The following is a 21,630-nucleotide window of genomic DNA, read 5'->3' as shown; positions in this document are numbered from 1 at the left end:
ATTGCAGCTATTGGATGACTGGGATTTCACTGGCAGCTCAACATGAAATAAGAAAGAACGAGATAGACCACTGCTACATGTTAAAGCTAGCAAGACAGACTGATGACAAAAACAAGACCATCAAGTTTAGTACAGTGCTGTGAACTCTACTAGAACAAACTTTCATATTGTTCAGGATTGCATTTCAGCCCCATTCTCCTTCATTATTCACCTCTTATGCTGCACAGCAATGAAATTTCCTTATTTGCTGTGCACATCAGTGTCAATTACTAATGCATCACAGTCCATAGCGGGTGTTACTACCCCACCTACAAAGTTTGCATTTATAATATACTTCTGGCACTTTCACATTACCAGGAGACTTTATATGTTCAAATTCCAAAGAACTTTATAAAAAGTAAGATTAACACACTCTCAAAATAGTATTTTACCTTACAGACAACCATAACATGAATTCCTGTGTCCCTGTCAGAGACTTTGCATAAAAAAACATAATAATATGTTGGCATAAAAGGGGTTCACCCTCGTCTGCCCTGCAAAATCAGGTTTTTAAAATCAATCTCGAAATGTAAAAGAAAAGATTCACACACAATAAGACAATGGAATACTGCGGTTGGTGTTTCAAGCATATGGCATGAGCGCCATCTGGCGGTACTTATTATACAAGCACGACGATCACTTATTAGCATATTTACGAAATTATGGTCACTCGGTAAGTAGTACTCTGGCCTCACGCCTCCACATTTGGAAGTGGGATTCCCTATCTTGTGTGTCGGTGGAGTTTCCCCAGGTCGTCTAACGACATGCAGTTTGGATTACTGGCGCCACTGCACTGCCCGTAGTGAATGTTCGTTTATGTGGACTGTATCAGGGCTGCCAGCTCTCACGCATCTTGCGTGACACGTAAGCTTTCTGATACGGTCACGAAAGAAATTTTATGTTAGATCTATATTATTCCATTATAAAACGAAAATCAGCTGCATCAAAACCGTTGGGGTAGTTCGCAAACCCTATAGACTATAAGTAAATAAAACTGTTACATAGCCTACATGTAAATGTGCGTGCCGACTTGTCTCGAACTGAAAATCTCACAAGTTGGTGACACTGCTGTACATGCCCAGCCTTGTGCCCGAGCAGCCCGATACATACATAGGCCTGCATATTGTATAGACATATATATAATTTTTTGACTGCAATTATGTTGAATGTTTAAAAAAAGTTAGCTAGTGCATGTGGGCGGAACCTTCGGCTAATTGCGGTATTTATTTGGTATCGCGGGACGGGAGTGCTTGACAAACTTCAATGGAAATTTATGTCCTGATAGCTTGTAATTAAGCTTTATAAAATAAAGCTTAATTAAATAATCATTTCAGAAGCAATAGGTACAAAGTTAATTATATATATATATATAGTTTTCCATGAGGTATTACGCCCAGTACAGGAACAAAAGATTTCCATATTTTACAGAAATTAATTATAGGACTGATTCGTTTAAAGCACTGCCAGCAGTGCACTAAACAATCGGATGCTTACTTCAAGCTAAGTATGTTTTGCAACGAATCCAAGTCTTAATATTCACCGATTATTTTTCCTGCTGCTAGGCAAACGGACAAATCGGTGTCGGAGACAGAAGACCAAGTTATGCGAGTTGGGACAGACCCTCGAAGGCATGCTATGAAATCACTTCATCAGTCGGATTATTGACGACCCCATAAAATTAAATGCAGCTGCCGGAATGACAGCCTACATTTGGAAAAAGTCTGCATCAACAGAAGACGAAATTCCCCCCTGGACCAGGTTCGTTTTGCCGTACAGCATGATTCAGGGTTTCCCTGCTGCTCTTTGTTTTGGAGTAATCTTCAATTAAAACAGGCTTGAATTATTTGCTGATTACGCTAACGCATTCATTTGATAAATTATTTCGGTTAAATAGATAATATCGGGTCTGGTAACAAAATGGTTTGCCTACTTAATATCAGTAACCTATGTATTTCCATTAGAAATTAACAGAATAATTTGTTATTAAAACTTAACTGAATAATAAATAATAATAATTACTAGTTTGTTAAAAAATACAACGTACTAATTCATTTAATCCCACAAATGCTATTTCATCATTTTAACGACTGCGTCTTAAAATCTTTTATACATAGGCTACGTTCACACTGCCAGCCACATCGTTCAATTTCGATTTTTTGCTCAGATCGGATTTGTCTATCTTGACGGTTCACATTCATAACTACAAGTAACCTGTATCTGACTGTAATGTGAACGCATCGGTCCTCCGAAACGTCACGCATGCGCACATTGATACGTTTTTACACGGGTAAAAAGCTGGTCGTAAAATTGGCACGTTGTCCGGCCATGACCGCTGTGCTGATTTGAGTCTTTTGCCTCCTTAAACTTTGACTTCAGGCTCTTTATTTTCTTTGGCATTGTAGCCACGTTCGTCTGTGTCCGCGCTGTGCCATTTCTTTGGCAATTATTTCAATTACTATTCTATTACGATAGGTTCCTTCCAGTTTAACTTGAACAGATTCATTTCCCCAAATAGCAATTAAATCCCCAAGTTCTCCATCCTTCCACTGACTGTTATCGCAGCTCTCCCCCATTTTTACCTTTCAGCGCTGCCGGTGCAGGCTGATGATGTTAGCGCATGCGCATAAGCAAAAAGCCACATGAATTCCGATCTGAGCGTGCACATTCAGGTCGCATGGTCGCGAATCTGATACGTATGAGATTTAGTACCACATATGAAAGTGTCACAAATCTGATTTGAAAAGATCAGATTTGCGTGTCCACACAGCCCGAAAAAGATCAGATCTGTGTCACATTAAGGCAAAAAATCCGATTTGAGTCACTTAAGCATGGCAGTGTGAACGTAGCCATAGTTTCACACGAGGCATTATATTTGCTCTGGCATACCAATAACTACAACAAACGGAAACATGGCTGTAGTTCACCGTAATCTGATATTGGATTGCGTCACCCCCCGATGCACGGTAATCTGTATCAAATTCCCCTATGTCCAGCAGTAACATTGAAAACAGGGGGGTCCACAAAGCAGGATTCCTGTTTAGTCGCATTTAAGGTAGCCTTAAATTTATCCTAGACTAGGATGACTAGATAATCCACGTCAGGGAGGACACTCTGAGCTAGGACAAGAATTGTAAATTACCATTTCAATTAAAAGGACCTGGATTTCACTTGAGCACTGAGTTCTTGCTGTGTGCTGATTGGTCAGTCTCCTATAATCATGCATGTTTCACTAATGCTAATGTGAAACAGCTGTATGAGTCTTTCAGTCAAGGAAACAAACCAGTCAAAGCACAAGAACTGAACTATTTAGCCAAACACACTGTTCTAGTAGAGTTCTTTCAATTTGAAAGTAGTTTGTAAAACCCGAAGTAGCTCAAAGTGTCCTTCCTCCCTGACATGGACTATCTGGTCACCCTATCCTAGACTAACTCAAATCCAACAAGTTGTCCGGCTAAGCAAGAAATCCAGCTCCGTAGATCACTCCCAGGACTGTGTGGAGCACAGCTTCAACTTGAAGAACACTGTGGATTTCATGGGTGCCTAGGTTGTACTTATACGCCATCATCAACTACTGACTATGTTGGACTGCAATTTAATGATATAATTATGATTTATTAAGTAACATTTCTAAATTGTCACTAGTGGGGGACGTGTGTATATACTCCGTGATGGACTAGCTTCCCATCACGGTTGTACCCATGCCTGTCGCCAGACCTGGTTTACCATGGCAAGTGCCCCAGTTGATCTGCTGTTCTGTTCGAGTTTTTAACAAGCTCCTATATTTGGCAATGGATTAATTTAGATTCAATAATAATATGAAAAGTATGGATTTTTTTCAAAAACTGCAGGATACCGGCGCTATATGAAATGGTCAGTAATTACTTAATTGCCATTAAAAATCAACAAATAATTAAATAATGAAAATGATCATTATATGACTCGCAAAATTTCATAATCTTTAAAAAATTCCACCCGAAGACGTATGCCAAAGGCCATATTCTTATGATTTCAAGTTCAGCAAACCAGCTACTTTGTGTGACAGAGGCAACGTATTAACTGCGCACTAGCAGCGAACTTGTGACACAGTAGTCTGCCCGTTCAGCATCACAGACACGGAAAAAATAAATCGATCAGCAAATTACCTTTAGTTGTTTTCATTTGCTTCACTGTTACCCACGACATTTGAAAAACCGTTATCCTCATAAGAACTATACAAACGAGAGGAGGCCATTCGGCCCATCGAGCTCGCTTGGAGAGAACTTAACTAATAGCTCAGAGTTGTTAAAATCTTATCCAGCTCTGATTTAAAGGAACCCAGGGATTCAGCTTGCACTACGTTATCAGGAAGACTATTCCATACTCTGACTACACGCTGTGTAAAAAAGTGCTTCCTTAAATCCAGTTCGAAATGTTCTCATAACGGACAGTGGGCAGTTCACAACCATTTTGCTTTCAACGTGTGCGTGTGACAGCCAGTAATATCAGTTCTCTTTATATATGCTTTTATACAAAGTTACTTCGCGTCACCGTATGCAGTGTACAGAATACAGCTGCACCAAGATGGCGGCCCAAGGCAGTACTATTTGTTCTCCTAGTGCGCCTCTAGTGGTCAGGTGCTTTTACGGATCCGATTCGAGGACGCTGATTGGCTAACTATGTTGCTATGTGCATTTCTTGTGTCATTAATTTGCTCCGAATCTTTACAGTAGAGCCCAAGAAGAAATATTTGAATAAGACTAAGAGGGGGAAGAACATGAAGCCGATTTTACCCCAAACAATTTTAAAATATATATTACGTTATTATGCAGTTTCAACACACACACTTAAATTATATAAAAATGTATTTTTTAGGGCGGCGCCCTAGCGCCCTCTATTGACTAGCCCCCATATGGAATCTTCAAGGTAATCACTTTGTAATTGTGCACTGTCAGTTTATTACAAGAGCCTTACTGTACATACATATTTTACAGTTATCACAAATATTGCAAAATTGAACTAAAGCTGTGGTAGCTTTCATTCTTGGCCTCATCTGAGGGTGTGCTGACTGGCATTTTCAGTTGTCTTCAGGACAGCTTCTTCTCAGCCTACAATGTATGTGATCTCTGCTGGAATGGAAAAAAAACAGTGCGAATATGACCGAAATTGTACAACAGCTCTGACTTCAGACTCTGGTTAAAATTAGGCAATGTGCTTGTGTCATTGTTGGAGGGACCATTAGAGCAAATTTTCATAACTGTCTCAGTCCATGGGATTAGTTTAGGAAGATTTCTGTGGACTTAGAATTTAGGAAATTTAAGTTCCTTGTTGGATTGTATGAGGACTGAGTGAGCTTTGGTTCCTTTAGGTCATTGCTGTTATCTCAAAAACAACAATAAAAGGATAGTTTTGGAAATTTGCTCTTTATATATTTTGGGCAGAATTGCCCATCCCTGGACCTTTCGTTCCTCAAAGTGAAATTTTAACAGACTAACTTTTGATTTCAGCCAGAGAACAAATCCTGAGGGGTCAAAAATAAAATAATTTTGTAGGTCGCACTTCATTTAGAAGTTGAATTAAGCTTAAATGAAACATTAAAACCCATTACAATTTTTTTTTTGCCAAGTAATGGTGATATTACTAAGATATTGGAGAATTGCATTCAAAAAATATTTTTGACTAAAGAAAGTGAGCTAAATAAGTTCAGCTTATGATTTATATAATGTAAATCAAATTAAAATGATGGAAAAAATAACTCCTACTCAGTCAAAATATTCAGTCACGTATATTTACTGAACGATGTACTATAACAGTATGAGCTAAATGGACAAAACTCATCTCACCTTTTGGAAAGAATACAGGACATTAATCCCTGATCAGCTATCGACTGAAACCTCCTTTGTGTCGTGGTCCCCCTCGGACATAGCAGTGACGACCTCTTCGGACACCTCGCACTGCTCGTCAGACTTCCGTTTCTCTTCTGGCTTTTTGGAGGGATCCACCACTACGGTGTCCTTGCTTGTGCTGCACCCCATGTTGTTCAGCAGCGATTGCCTTGAATCCTGTAAAGTCCAGTTCCACAGAAGAGCTGCAGCTCCAAGGTATGGGGACTGGTGGGTTAACCTTTACCTAAATACTCTTGGCTATTGTTGTGGCAGCACAGTCAAGGTTTCTATAACAACCTATTAAAACTTCCTACTACTTTCAATGCAAATGTGGTGCTTTAAAGCTCTTAAGTTTCAGTTTACATTTGTTACCAGCTATGCCCTATTGTAATCAGTTTGCTAAGCAACACTTGGGTGAGTTTTAACTTTTTGGTTTGTCATGGTGTGGTTTTAGCTATAGTTTTGACGTCTGTTTAACAAAGAAACAATGGTGACTGAGGTATAATCATTTGGAATGCTGTAATACGGTATGTACAGTACATAGGTATCCCAACAATCCAGTTATTTGGTATAATTATTATTTACGTCCATGAGTTTATAAATGTGCTCATTCTACATAAATACCAAAAGTATCATTCAAAATTAAATCAATGGGTTTGTAAAAAAAAAGGTTTTGTAAAAAATCATTTGAAACATGCCTTACAGAATCAGTTTACCATCTTGGACAGTGTTTGGAAATATTTTGTCTGTTGCTGTGAAAAGATCTGTTTTATCTAAAAGACACCACTGTCTTTTAGATGGACTAACAGGAAGTTCAAGGAGAAAAACATCAAAAGTCTAAACATTTGCTACAATATCCATGACCACACCTGTTCAAACTAGTCTTAAAAAAAAAAAAAGGAAAATACTTAATGGTATAAAAGAATGTGTATGTTTTTTTTTTTTTAACAGAGAAATACAATACAAATGTATCCTAAAAATAAGAGAATGAGCTATGTGCATTTCCAGGAGCATTTATACCAGAGGGTATAACAAGTATGTAACAAGTTCTGAAAGGGTCACAAGGCAGAGTGACCACTCAATCAATCCAAGGACCCAAACTACAGATGTTTAATTAAAAATTCACTGGCATGTCCAATCAGATTTGTGCAATAGGCATAAATTCCAGAATGCACTGCTTGCTTGATCGTGGTGTTAATTTAAACCTATACTTGATAAAGGTTTGCAACTAAGCTGGTATGGTAAAATTGGTTTACAGTGCAAAAATGTTGAGCACTACTGACATTCTGAACAGAACACACAACCATGGGAAGGTACTGTAGTAGTCTTAACAACCGTTAGAGGGAGCACAGTAACCCATATTTTAAGAAACTGTTTCAAAGAAAGACTTGTTCTAATCTTGCCACATGAATCAAAATATTCAGTTTCATATCTTAGTATACCTAAATATTTGTGGCTTTGTTAGGCTTCTAGACCATTCCCATGAAGCAGTGGGAAAAAAGTGATATACAAAGAGCACAACTTACCAGTGTTTAGCAATGACTTCATACTTTATGCTCTTTACTTCCCACTCATTTGGCAATAAGCCAACGAAAGTCATCACAACACTCTTGAGATGAGTGCTGACATACTCTGCACGTTCTGAAGGGAAGAAATGCTAAACGTACAGCGAAAGCTAAGAAAACAAAACAAGCTTTCAGTTAGCCTTTTTCTCAACAGATGTGCAGTGTGTGTGGTCTCAGTGGAACGTCGCTGTGTCTGGGTAGGGAACCAGCTCCAAGTCTTCATCAGTAAGATGTGTGGGCCAGTGATAGAGCAAGAGACTGCTGGCCCTCCCAGTTACAAGGGTATTTAAACTAATTAAAAACACTTTGGTGAAGAAGCAGCAGTAAAATTTACTAACTGCACCTGACAGCTTGAAAATGCAATGAATGTTTTTTTAAAAATACCAGACAAAAGTAATCTTAGTATGTATCAAGGTGAAATTACCACTGTATGTGGCCAGTTTGAAACATTATAATAGCAATATAAAAAACAACCAATTTACCAGCTGACAATGGTCAAGGTAATGGACACATGTACACCTTTCAATAGGTCAAAGAGTTTAATAAAAATAATTTAACTTCCATTTCCTCTATAGAACTCCATACAAAGTAATTCAATAAATTACAAATGACTTTGAGACGCGCATCTCCTGCACTACATAAAGTACTACTAGACTACACAAATCACAGCCTTCATATACTGCAACTCTCCAAAAGAAAACTGGACTTGAAAATAACCTTCAAGATATCAAGCTTGGAACAAAAAGTCTATATACACAACAAAAGAAGCCACTGTAGCCTTCTCTGTAGTCTTTACACTAATCTTATGTCAACTCAAGTATTAGTGTGTATTTTTTCTTTTTTTTGTTGCATATTGGTCATTTTTTTCACTCCTTTATCATGACAGGTCTAAGACTGCTTTGTCCAGCACTTGCAATCTTCTATTTGAAAGAAGCATTTAAACTACCCAAATATCATCATGCACAAAATAATTGTGGTAATAATTGTATCCCCAAAGTACCTCAGGGAAAGTCCAAAATTTCTCTTGTTCTTTAACTGTCCTTAAGACCACTCGTGTTGTACAGTGTTTCTGAGAGCGCTGGGCTTGGTATCCTGGAAGTAGGTAATATTGGTTTTCAACCCAAGGGCGCGCCACACGGGACAGCAGAGACGTCACAGGCGAGCAGGCCAGACATGCGCCATTTTGCCTTATGAAGGCCGTGGGTGAATGGAAGGGGAGGGGGGGTGAGTTGAAAGGGGCGGGGGGGGGGGGGGGGGAACCCACAGGGACCAGGTCAAACTAGTGGCACTATGCTTGTGAGGTATACTGCATAGCCGTCTCCAAATGGACTTCAGCATACCAACTCTGGAAAAATAATCAAATAACCTTAATTGATAAGTTTGCCAAGGGCATCTGATGAGCCATGTCAGCAAAACTTTAATTAGCTCAAATAAAGTGGTCTATTTTTCTTAAAAATAATAAAATTCTAAAACTGTCCCTCAATACTGATATATACCCACCTTAAAATCCACGACGTGTCAGACCAAGTTTCCTTTTTTTAAGCAGTGAACACGTGACAAAGTACACAGCTTGTCGTTTCCAACAGAAAGGCCCCCCCATCACCAAAAGGTAACATCACGCACATAGAAACTTGACAGACAGACCACATATGCAACTCCCACATGTTTAACAGCTGTGAGGGATGAGTTAGGTTACACACACAGTGTAAGGCAATGCGCAGACGTACCCACTACATTGTTCGTAAGGGCAATAATCAGCCAGAAGAGCTGCATGTATGTGTATATCACATAAATTAAAATGAAAAAAAAATAAAAATCCAACACAATATACATACCTGGAACTTATATGTTACGGTTAAGGCATAAATAAGTATTTAACACAGTGGTGGATTAACACATAATTCCTAGAAAAATAAATGCACAGCTGGAAGGTGTTGGAAAAATATATTGAAGTATATCTATCCAAAGAGGAACAGGTACAAGGCATAGGCAGGAGCTCTGGTGGCACTGCAGAAGCAAGGCGACCGGAAGAGGTGATTGGTGCGTCTGCAAGGCCCCAGAGCAGTCCGGCTCCAGAAAGGCCAGCTCACCTTAAACAGGGAACTGCCAAGTGGATGCGGGTTAAGCAGGGGGAACATGCTGACCGTCATCTACACGCCTGCTTCGTGCATGTTCTGCTGTACAGCCAGAAAAAAAAATACTGAAATCTAATTACCATCCTGTGCTTTTCCAACCCCCCCCCCCCCGAAGATGCCAGTTTTGACCAGTTGTCTGTCAGCTGTGGTTTCACACGCCGAACCCCCCCTACAGAGCACGTGTGACCCCCATGCACATAGAGCAGCACACAAAAGGCACCAGACTGCTGACCCCTGACTTGAAATTTGGCAGTGTTTTCTTCTCAGGCTCTGCCACAGCTCTCAGACAGCAGGAAATTAAACCAATTATCTCTCCTGCAAACAGATTTTCGGTCGTTTTTTTTTTTTTTTTTTTTTTTTTGGATAACAGAAATCCAGTGGAGAAACAGCAGGAGGACTGAGATGACCACGCCAGCAGACAGCTATAGCGACACACACAACACGGTGCCCTCCGAGTCACACGCTGCGAAATAAACTGCAAAGAACACTGCACCCATGACTCAGCTGAGGTTAGGGTCAGTGACAAGCTAACCACCTGCAACTCTGCTATGACGAATTCTTCTGAATGCAAAACAGGACCTGAAACAGGCAGCACAGCAAAATGGCAGCCAGACCCAGTCAACTATTAGCAGGAGTGACATATAGCAGTCATCTGCTTCCTGTCCGGTCTCCTGGCAGCCTCAGCAAAGGCCAATTCAAAGGCCGTGCTCTCTCATAGCTCCTGGGAGGAGATGACTGCATCGGGGAAAAAAATAACCTGGATGTTTGTGCAAATGCTACAAGTGCAACTAAGTTTAAGACGACCCACTGCTGAAGGGTTTGCGGGTTTCTACAGTCGTCCCACAACGGTGCACTAATGCACAGTCCTCCCGAATGCTTCGGCACGCCTGCCGGTCACGCAGCCACAGACGGGGCGGAGCTCCACAGTGAGGCGAGAGGGGAGGAGGACAGAGGCTGGTTAGGGTCTCAGCTTCCTGTGGCTTTGCCACCACACAGAAGGACGTGTGAGGCAAACAAAATCTACAGCTTTACAGACATCCATGAGCTGCCTAACTTATTGCTGATGCTCAGAAGACTTCGCTATTTACGAGGACATTCTAAAAAGTTTTTACAAAGTATTTACCCCCATATACATATATATGTACAGCTCATATTGAGAATTTATTTTCTCATTTAATAAAATGAATCTCAACATAATTAACAATACCTTTTTTATCACTGAAATACAGCTTCACACATTTCAATTTAATAGCGTAAAAGTAAATCCTCTTAAACAATATTGTACCTTTGAAGAAACACTGAAATCATTTCAGATGCCACGCTGTTCCTTCAGCTGGTTTTTTCCTTATAACATACTATTATTTCCATAATTTACAAAAAAAAAAAAATTCAGTGCATGAAAATCCATATATTACTTATATACTTAATTGTTAGGGAGGCACTGAGCTCAGTCTCCGTCGCTGGAGTCTGAATCTTCAGATGACGGCGAGCTTCCGGACTCCGACGAGGAATCTGATTTTCCAAATCGCTCCTCGCCACTTTTCTTCAGCTCTGAGGCCTGCTCTCCACACCCCTCCTTCTGGTCCCCTTCTCTTACCCCCTGCCCTCTTGCCTCAGGAGTCTCCGTGGGAGGGACGGCCGGGGAAGAAGGGACGCTGATGGAGTTTTGCTGCTGTCTCTCTAACAAGCCGGACTGCGCTACTGGGGACAGGGGGAGATTAAGGCTCGGAGGGAGCAGCATCCCTGGGTACAGCATGCTGGACAGCAGCAGCGGGTTAAGCGCTAGCAAGGAGCTGCTGGCAGAGGCGGCGCTTGGCGTGGCCACGGAGCTGCAGGGCTCCTGGTCCTGGCCCTTGGTCCTTTCGCCCTTGGGGTCGGAGGTGACAGGAGGGCCACTGGAGACCGAGGCGTCTCCATTGCCGCTCCCGCTTTCCTTCTTGCCATCCTCTGCACCAGTCGTCACCTCCTGCGACTTCCCTAGCAGGTTGCTCATGCCCAGAAGGTTCGAGAGCATCATGGGAAACATGGAAGCCAGGTTGCCAGTGTCTCCAGTAGCCGTCGCCAGGCCCCCCGGCAGACCCATGAGGCCGGCGCCTATCTGCAGGGCCTGTAGGCTCTGGAGGTTCTGCTGCAGGGCTTGTAAGCTGGACAGGTCCATGCCAGGGAGCAGCCCGTTGGCCAGCAGGGAGTTCCCGGGCAGGACAGGGGAGGCCGTGGCTGCCTTAGCCGCAGTGCTTTTGGGCCGCCTGCCACGGCGACTCACCTCCTCCGGAACTATGGGCCCGGTCAGGATGCGGTCAAACATGCGCTCTGGAAGGTAGCCCTAGGAAGATCAGAACAGGGGCTTCAGTGAGGAACTGGCTGGGAGAGGCTGGGAGAGGCTGGAGCACGGGGGCACAGAGGAACACTCACCGACTGCTTGACCAGATCGGCCCACTCTGGGGGTACCCCGTACTCGGGGTTCTCCTGAAGGAAGCGGCACAGGTCCTTCAGCGGGGGGGCCAGGGCACCACCCACCTGGGGAGGGGACAACACACAGAGGGTATCAAGCAGGGGCCGGGCAGAGGCGGTGGGCCGGGCGGAGGCAGAGTTCATGGGGGGGGGGGGGGGGGGGGGGGGGCAACCTTGCGCGCGTTCCTCCTGTTGATGATCTGCACACGCTCCTCCCCCGTCAGGCTGTTGACGTCCATCTTGTTGGGATTGCGGCACCGATGGCGCTTCTGCTTTGGCCGGCCATCCGGGAACTGCATGTCAGTGGTGCCCTGCAGGGGGAGCCGTACGGGGCATAATCACGCACCTCTCTGCATGCGAGACACCTCATTTTTAGGACTCCTCTTCCAAGGCTACACCCTGGCGAGCTCCATCTACATGCCTACGTGGGCACGATGGCCCCCAGGACACAGGAGGAAGTGAAAGCGGGGGCACTCACAGGTAGGCAGGCCCCAGCATCTGCCACGAAACCCGGGTGCGCCCTTAGCCACTGTTCCAACTCTTTCCTCTTGGGGGCGTCGTCACCTGTGAGACGGGTTCCGTCTTTGAGGTTGATGACGGGCACCCTCCCCTCGGGGTCCGTCGGCCCCTGCCTGTACCCCTGTGCTGGCGCCACGGCGGGACTGGCTGGGGCACTGCCATACCAGCCAGCGGATGCCTGGAGGAGAAGACAGCTGTGGTTACTGACCGAATTGCCCCCACCAAGAGGCCCTCCCCGACTTACAGATACACAAGCCACACAAATACCTACAAGAGGGTTCATATACTTTTTGATTTCCATGACCGTTTCATGACTTCAAGCTAAATTTTCAAGAATCGATTCAAGAAAGTTTTTCTGTTGTTCCACCCAGGAAAAGTGAACTATGTTATGTGAGCATTGTATGACAGCATTACAAACATGAACCTGCTGTAGAGAAACCAGCAGTTAGGATTTTGCATTCATCCTTTGGATATGGATGTACCTTCCATTGCATATAATTTTACAGATGTTACCTTTCTCTCGTTTAGACACACATTATTAAAAAAGTAGTAATTAAGTAGTTAAGTAATAGTTTACTTAATATTTGGTCTAATAATGAACTGGACACCCTATTAACCAGAGTAGATTGTGTGTTCCAGCAAGAGATAGATAATTAGTCAATCATTCCTTACATTTGCAATAACAAAAAAACAATTGTACAAGTTAGTGCTAAAAAAGACAAATTATGTGTGCTATTATTACTCTGTGACATAAGCACGATGTAGAAGTAAGAATGAAATATTAAGTTGAAGTGTACTTAATACGTTATCAAATGTGTGACATTGAAATAGCACACGACATTAAAAAAAGACAAAATAATGAAATAGTGCATTTTGCATATGATTATGGAAAAGGTCGTCTTTAGGTGTGTCACATCTGTTAGCATCTGTGTGGGATTATAAACTGTAAATGACTTTATACCTTTATATGTTTATTTTATATTTTAAAATGTGTTCCTTCCAGTAACCACTTGAATGACACTGACACACTCTCGCTCGCTCTCACATGCACACGTCTATTTGTACACTGTCTGATACTTGAACATGACACATTCTGTATCTAAATTTCTCTGTTAGCTTGGACTTATAATGGAGCAATCATTGTCACAGCCAGCACATAAAGCGATCTGTGTCCTCTCAGAACACTACACATATACATGTGCGTTATGGTTTTGCAGTCTGATATTTAGACTTCAAACAGTCATTGCACTTAGCAATACTCCTTTATTATGTATGTTATTTTCTTTTTTAGCGCCATCTAAATCGGGCAAAGTGAGACAGACAGGCACTCAGATGGCCAGCTTCCTCACCTGCTCGTGGGCCATAGGGGTTCTGCTCCTGTTCATGAACAGGACGCCCAATCCTTCCACATTCTTCCTCCTGCCGCGCCTCCTCTTCACCACAGGTGGTGTGTCTGCCGCCATCCACTCCCCTGGGAGGGCACAGGACAGCGTCACAGGGACATTTTTTGCCACATGCCCTCTGCCCCCGAGCCACACACCGTTTACATTCGCCGGTGACACTCGCCCTAGGCGAAGCCACGTGAGTAAACATTTGGGTGACGTTAACCATGAGCTCAGATGCAGAAGCTGACAGACCACATGGCGGTTTGCGTATGAAAAAGCTCCCCTCTACTGTAACGCATGGTGTTATTACCTCCCTAACTGTCAAATAGCAACTTCCTGACTTCAGAGGGGACCGCAGATGAGTTCATGATATTGTTAATACGCTGAGCGGTCTGAGCAGAAACATGAAGGTTCTCCAGCAGAGGCTACCGCTAAAGTGCCTTTGAGGGACTCGAGGTAACTTACTTTAGTACAGTAAAACAACCAAATCTAAATTTTATACTGCAATGCTTAGTGGCTCTCCGTTCATCTGCTACTCCAAGTGGCCTTGGTCCTATAGTTTACACATACCTGGGCCAGTGCTGGGTAAAGGTTTGGTGAAATCAGACAGGCTGGCATCAGCGGCAGCCTGCAGATCATGCAGACGGGCCAAGTACTGCTGCTGATTCGCAGCTCCTTCTTCTGCCTCCAGGGGGCGCTTCAAGAGCAAGCCCTGCTTCTGGAACGTCATCTTCAGGCTTCCCTCCTGCTGAAGAACAACCTTGCATCAAATCGGCGGCCCGAATGCACACATATACACAAAGAGTGCAACGCTGACTGATTCCTGTATATACATGCAGTCATACATTTCATCTAATAGTTTGTTCGGGCCTCTTGTTTTCCTTGGTATTTTGGTCTCAGAGTCAGAAGATTTTTTTTCCCCCTACTGCAACTTCTGTAAACCAGAGCAGGGCTAAGAGACCCAAATTAAATGCATAATCGTGTATAATCTAGGAGCACAGAGAGCTATGATCACAGCAAAAGCAATAGGCAACGGAACCGAACTTATAGCACAATCTGCATTAACTGCCACCGTATGTCCACTGTGCTGACGATACAGGCCGATACAATTGCTGACATTTAAAAGCGCAAGTTTTTTTTTTTTTTTTTTAATGCCGCGAAAAGCAGACACTGTTAGCTCAGGGACAGGCCACAGAAATTTAGAAGGCACCTCTTTATCCAGGACACCTCGAAAGAGAGATTTAGCAATGTTAAATATTAATACTGGAGAATTAAACACAGTATCAAAAGCAGAGATCATACATGTACGCAGAAGGCAGACATTCACACGGAAGAGAGACCATGCTGTGCACGCCACAATCAGGTCCTAGTGAACAAAAAGTAAACATACGTCTTTGATTTTGACTGTAAACTCCTTTTCTGGTACATGCGTCTTCACCTTTGCCATACGCGGGGAGGCCGAGCACTCCTCTCTAAGGCCTGCAGGTCCCGTGGGGCTATCAAGAAGCTTGGTGGTGTAAAATGACGACACCACACCCCCTTCAAATGCACGCCGGGCCGTGGGCCACCTTCCCTTCAGAACTGCCTGACAGATACTGTCCAGGCGGTTGATGATGACCCGGTCCTGCAGGGGGCGACGTGGTGCAATTTATGGAAAACAGTCACAACAAACAGGTGCGCAGTTTCGTGTGTTTGGAGAGGGGTCTAGTCTAGTGTTAATTTCGTCACCTATTTTTAATTTAGTCTTAGTCTTAGTCTTGTGCCAAATGTCCTTGTTAGTTTTAGTCATATTTAGTCATTCACATATCTTTTTTTGTTAGTCAAGTTTTAGTCGACTAAAAGTCTCATCATTTTAGTCTAGTTTTAGTCAAAAGAAAACTCAAGGTATCTTGGTCAAGTTTTAGTCGACTAAAAGTCTTTTAATTTTAGTCTAGTTTTAGTCAAAAAAGAACTCAATATATTTTAGTCTAGGTTTAGTCAAAAAATTGTAGTCTTTTTTAAAATAACACATGATTACTGAGATTATTACTGATACACATTTCAGTAAAAAAAAGATCAAAACTGTAGGTGTATATATTGTGTATATAAGTAAATTACCAACTGAATGCAAGTTATAAATGGTATTGCACACACCATTATTGATGATATTTGGAGGAATATTAGCCTACATGTAATCGTTCAACTTGATTCCCTTACAGATACATTTGCTTCTAAGCCTAATTACATTAATTTTGATTATGATGTGATTGTGACAGGGCGTGGGAAGAGGTTTCTGCCTTTAGATGTCGTTTAAGGTTGGTGGTGTTTTTCCCCGAAATTCTGTGTCCGCAGTGTTTCCCGTCAGTTATGATGACACATTCTGACTTTTTGTCAGTATCATTGTACAGTACTTAAAATGCGACCAAATATCGAGCCTCTTCCTTCGACCTAGCATGTCGTCGTCGCTCGTCACTCGTGTTCGCTTTGTGTGTTGTGTGTTCAGCAGGAGTATGAGACCTGTAACTTGAGCAACAGCGCGAAGCCGCGAAATCGTTCTGAATATTTTAAAGCCGTAACAACTGATGAAAAAGCAGAGACGATTGTAGACGAAAATGAAGAGAGATTTTATCTTAGTTTTTATTTTATGCAAAACATTTTCGTCTCGTCTTTTTTCGTCAACAATAATCCATGTTAATTTAGTCTTAGTCAGCGTTTTTGGACAGTGGTGCAGTCTTGTCATCGTCTCGTCTTAGTCATGAAAAAAAAGGTCGTTGACGAACATATTTCGTCTCGTCTCGTCTGACGAAATTAACACTAGTCTAGTCGATGTCGGCACGCTCACCTTTGGCCAGTAGGAGGCAGCCAGCATGAATCCTCCCTGGAAAGGATTGGAGGAGCTGGGCAGGACACTCTCAGGAAGGCTGCCATCTTGTGTCTCTTCCTGTGTGGTGCTCAGCGACGCTACGCTGTCCTCGTCAAAGCCTTTCATGCTCGGCCCTGGCAACGCTGGAAGCACATGTCCCACACGCTTGACCCTCTACAGACACTCGGTAAAACCGGCGAACAGCCCATGTGTCACAGGGCAGCATGCTGAAGACTAGCCAATGAGAATTAGCGATACAGCATGCTAGCTTGAGCAGACGTCTGAACAGCGTCAGCCAGACCAGTGGCCTGTACTACGAAGTGGGGTTACTGGCTTATCAGGGTAACTTGTCGGGTTTAAGGTAGTCTGGGCAAAATGTAAGTGAACGAATATGAAATCCATTTAAACTGTGGTACCTTAAATCCAACAAGTTACCCCGATAAGCCAGTAACCCCACTTCGTAGTACAGGCCACTGGTAACCACCCTCCTGCTTCCCAGAACTTACCAGCCTTCCTGTCCTCCTCTGCATCGCTTTCACCGTCCTCAGAGGACGACGAAGAACCCGAAGAGGAGGAGGATGTGGAGCTGGAACCCAATCGTGAAGAGGACGAGGAGGATGATGATGAAGAAGAGGAGCGTGAAGATGAGCCGGATGAGGAACAGGAGGCGCGGCGCCCCCGGGGACTCCTGGAGCTCGGCTTACAGGCTTTCCTGTGCTTCTCGGCGCTTGATTCGGGTGTGAAGGCCTTGGTGTGCAATGCCTGGGCCTTTTGGAGGACGACCTCTCCCCCTGGGTTCATGGGGGTCCGAGGAACCACCTTGGGACTCCAGGATGCGAGTGGCTCTTTCCTTTCTACATTCTCCGCCTGGAAGATGGGCTCCTGTTTCAGCTCCATCTTGGGGCCTTCGTCCGGGGCGGCCGGAGTCTCGGACTCCCGCAGTGGACCACTCAAGGGGGACCCAGTGAGCGAGGTCTGTCCCTGCAACTGCAGGAGCGGCGTGGCGATGCGGGACTGTGAGCCCCTGTGCTGGCTGTAGCTGCTTTGGGCAGCTATGAACACGAGCTCAGGGTCGCGCAGAATGTGGTAGTCCGTGCGGCTGACTCCATGTTTGGCTGCTCCTATCAGCAGGTCGCGGTCGTGGTGCCCTGGCTCCCACCACACGGGTAGGTCAGGGCCCAGCTGGCACAGTGCCAGGCGCTCGCCCAGCTGTGGGTGCCGCAGCACCTGCTCCCGGACCTTGCGCAGCAGTTCGATGCGGTATAGCGTGCGGGACGCCCGCTCCTCCGTGATGGGCTGAATGGAGATGGAGGGGTCAGCGGAATCTGGGGGAGAGGAGGGGGGATAACATGAAGAGGACCGCTCAGCAGATACATGGAGAGCAACGGTCACCGCGGTAACACACACCATCCTCGCGGGCGGGCAGGCGGCACACACGGCGGCACATGGCCGTGAATGCCTGCAGGTACTTTTGCAGACTCTCGTCAGTCTTCTTGTGCAACCGCGCCATGGCGCGGAACTTGGTCCAGTCGAAGCGGCCTGCCTCGGTGTCAAACACCACACCGAAGGTGGACACCACGCGATAGAAGTCCGCCTCCTCGCGCCTGGTCCACCTGAGGAGGGGGCAGACGGCAGCGATTATAGGCACATTCCCGCCAGCATGCTTCGCTTGGGGAACGCTGGCAGCGGGCGTGCGAGCTCACCGCTGCTGACGCTCGATTTTGGCAGCCATCTTGGGAGTGATAGGGTCGGCAAGGGGGGGTGGCGGCGTGCAGGCCGGGGCCAGGGAGGCCTGCTGCGTGCGGTGGATGTGTAGGATCTGCCGGCTCTTCGTATAGCGCTGGGAGGCGGTGATGAGGCGACGCAGCCGTGCAGTGAGAGCCGAGGGCACGGGCCAGTATGCGGCCCCCCCCTCTGCTGGCACTGGGCCGTCTGAGACGACACAGAAATCGCAGTTATCATCATGCTTTAAAAGATGCTACATCGATACTAATTAAAAAGCAGGGCAGTAGCTTATTGATGTCATCGCTGTGTGACAGACTGACCCCCAGCAGCATCAGCGATGACCAGCTCTCCAGGGGAGGACACATCATCCTGCAGAGAGCAGAGGACCAGGGTTCAGCTAATCAGTCTCACTTCCCAGCCCCTCTGTCGGTCCACACACCACTTTCAGATCACTACCTCAGTTTGAAGACAATCAAGTTCGACAGTCAGAGATTTTTGGTGACGGTTTCCTGTCCCCTGGTCTCACCACCGTCTGCCTGACACTCACCTCCATATCACCCTTCAGCAAGGCCGGCGCAGGCTTGTACTCTGGGTCGTCCACATCCCTGCGGACACGTAGTGACCAAATAATCAGACCAGACATCTAGTTATGACGTTTGGCCAGCGGTTGCAATTTATGGCTACCACAAAAAAGGCATTCAATTATCTCAGCCCAACACAGGGAAGTGTGACCTTAACTACCTAGCCACTGGTGAAGCATTAAAAATGCATGAGAGATGCAGTGAGAGCAGGAGCAGAAGCGGCCTGCATCCCCAGTGCGCTCCGCTTGCTGCCTACCCGTCCATGAAGTCATTGGCCCTCTGCTCAGCCGCGATGGCTTTTTCATCCGGCCGCCCCACCCTCTCCAGGAAGCAGAGTGCAGGATCTGCACGGATCGTGTTGTACTTCTCATAACCTGTGGGAGAGACACCTACGGTTAACAGCCTCTTCTCACCAGGGAATGCAAACCCTCACGGTAGGCTGATGACAAGCCTGTGTTCCGCTCTCGCTCACCGTGCTTGTAAACTCCAAGGAGGAGACACTTGTCCGCCTCCAGGTCCCACCAGAGAGTGGGAAGGTCGGAGTGGTCGGGCTCTGGAACCCGGATCTCAATCTCACTGAGGAAAGGTCATAAATCCAATGAGAACATATGCCAAGAACTACTCAAAAAGACAGAAGCACCTTTTATCCCCTCAGCAGGTCTCACCTGGAGCACACTCCATCCAGGACCTTCTGCGACCTGTCTCCAATGACTTCCTGTTTCAGGTAGTAGAGCATCCGGACCCGCAGGAGCACCCTGCAGGGGGACATGGGCAAGCGGTCACAGTGAACCGAGGGCTCGGAGAACACCCACGCAGCACCACCAAAACCCAAAGTCCACACACCCCCACGGTGGAAACATGGCTCCTGCCACCACCATTCTTACACACTTAATGGGGGGCGTCTATGCCCCGGGATAATTTCCCAGCTAATGCTAAATGACATTTGCATCGTCACACCCCGAGAGCGCAAAGGGACAGACTGCAGAGAGCTTTTATAGAATAGCTGATTTAAATAGGTGGGGAGAACAGGGGCAACAGACAGATTTCAGGGAAACACCAGCGAGCGAGCGCCAGTCTGATCAGGTTTCTGCGGGTGACTCACTGCCGGGACCATTCAGCACAGCTAGCTGTGTGGGAAGAGGCAGTGGTGATGTGGCTGCGGGGCGGCAGTGGGGAGAGGCTCTGCTGTCACGCAGCCTCGGGGCCACACACACGCGCACTAGCACGTTAGTGCACGCTAGTGTGAGCCAGAGTCCTCGTGCACAGCTTTCACGCGGCCTTGCCACTGCAGCCCTGAGTCTCACCCCTGCTCTATATTCGGAGGTCGCACACAGCCTCACTCCGCTTCTATTTTGTGTGCATAAACACCCTCCACCCTCCTCCCTCCCTCCCTGCGCACACTGGCATGAGATTAGCAGCTGTTTCCTCAAGCTGTCCACCAATCAAAAACTGCCTGCAAGTGTTGGGGGGGGGGGGGGGGGGGGGGGTGGGCCGCTCCCATCTCACGCCAGCAACCGCCCCCACTGCCTCCAGCGAACGACAACAAGCGACAGAAAGAGAGAGAGAGAGAGTGAGTGAGCGAGGGCGAGAGAAGCCACTGGAAATGTTTGCATGTCTACGGCCTCTGTCGAGACGGGGGATTGCTCAGACGTTTTGGCTCATCCAGCTCATGCATCTCAGGGCTCACAGAACAGAAAAAGGCAAAAAAAAAATAAATAAAAAAAAATAGACACCAAATCTACACAGACAAATTCCAGTGGCGGGGGGAGGGCAGAGAGCAGCGTGGCATGCCTGTGACCCACGGGGCGTCTGCCGGCTTCAGCAGAACCACCCTGCAGACAATAGGAACTTTGTGGAAGCCACGTCCTCTTTATCCAAAAAACGCAGCGCAGACAGCTTTCAAAACTCATCGCTGCGCCTCTCGGCCCGGTACCGCAGAAAGCGATTACGCCAAGCTACTCTTTCAAACCATAATTAACACTTCATCCGTTTAGCTACACCGCACTGCCCTTACTAATTGAATTATTTAACGGCATTGATTCTCTTTATGTGACAGCAATCAAATTAATGCGGAAACGCAGCTACAGCATGTTACTTATTGGGGATCCGCGGAGCCACCAAGCAAAAGCTTCAAGTTGCCATGGAAACCGGACACGTGCTTGCCAGAGGTTGCTGAGAATTGGGACGCGCTGATGTTTAAATGCCTCCTGACAAAGTCAGACAGACGCCAAAAAGCAGGGGCACGGAGGAGGGGAGCAGGTACCAGCCCAGGCCGCTCACTTGTTGCAGTGGTGCTTCAGGTGCTTCTTGTAGCTGTCGTTCTGTAGGATGTGCTCAGGGTTGTGCTTCTGGATCCACTCAGCCTTGTGGATCTCGAAGGTGCTGGACTGGGCCTTCACTTTCTTGCCCTTCCTGCCCCGGGGAACCGGAGTTGACAGGCCTGAAAGGGCAGCACATTTCGTAAGACGTGGGGTTTTCATTTAATGCTGGGTCATTACAGAGAAGCTCTGCTTGAGCCCGGTGGAGA

The 21,630-nt window shown here is 45.8% G+C and overlaps 1 protein-coding gene across 11 annotated transcripts in view; it reads right to left on the bottom strand.

Moving 5' to 3' along the window:
- Window positions 1–7,985: 7,985 nt before the first annotated feature.
- LOC111833980 (chromodomain-helicase-DNA-binding protein 9-like) overlaps window positions 7,986–21,630 on the bottom strand; it is a 49,633-nt gene continuing 35,988 nt past the window's right edge. For 6 of the 11 annotated variants that reach the window (XM_023792793.2, XM_023792794.2, XM_023792795.2 and 3 more), the window contains 17 exons: window positions 21,384–21,543; window positions 19,769–19,858; window positions 19,576–19,679; window positions 19,360–19,477; window positions 19,070–19,127; window positions 18,843–18,891; window positions 18,501–18,729; window positions 18,205–18,410; window positions 17,304–18,122; window positions 16,777–16,940; window positions 15,346–15,579; window positions 14,526–14,703; window positions 13,920–14,041; window positions 12,530–12,748; window positions 12,225–12,362; window positions 12,013–12,117; window positions 7,986–11,923 (listed from right to left, as the gene is read on the bottom strand). In XM_023792793.2, the coding sequence (XP_023648561.2) occupies window positions 11,048–11,923; window positions 12,013–12,117; window positions 12,225–12,362; window positions 12,530–12,748; window positions 13,920–14,041; window positions 14,526–14,703; window positions 15,346–15,579; window positions 16,777–16,940; window positions 17,304–18,122; window positions 18,205–18,410; window positions 18,501–18,729; window positions 18,843–18,891; window positions 19,070–19,127; window positions 19,360–19,477; window positions 19,576–19,679; window positions 19,769–19,858; window positions 21,384–21,543 (3,869 nt within the window). In that variant the 3' untranslated portion in view covers window positions 7,986–11,047. The remainder of the gene's footprint in view (window positions 11,924–12,012; window positions 12,118–12,224; window positions 12,363–12,529; window positions 12,749–13,919; window positions 14,042–14,525; window positions 14,704–15,345; window positions 15,580–16,776; window positions 16,941–17,303; window positions 18,123–18,204; window positions 18,411–18,500; window positions 18,730–18,842; window positions 18,892–19,069; window positions 19,128–19,359; window positions 19,478–19,575; window positions 19,680–19,768; window positions 19,859–21,383; window positions 21,544–21,630) is intronic. The other 5 variants (XM_023792801.2, XM_023792803.2, XM_023792802.2 and 2 more) reach the window with 3 other exon arrangements.

The sequence above is a fragment of the Paramormyrops kingsleyae genome, chromosome 13, assembly GCF_048594095.1.
Source record: "Paramormyrops kingsleyae isolate MSU_618 chromosome 13, PKINGS_0.4, whole genome shotgun sequence".
Classification (NCBI taxonomy): Eukaryota; Metazoa; Chordata; class Actinopteri; order Osteoglossiformes; family Mormyridae; genus Paramormyrops; species Paramormyrops kingsleyae.
The sequence above is the reverse complement of the archived record's forward strand: the minus strand, read 5'-3'. Positions and strand labels throughout refer to the sequence as shown.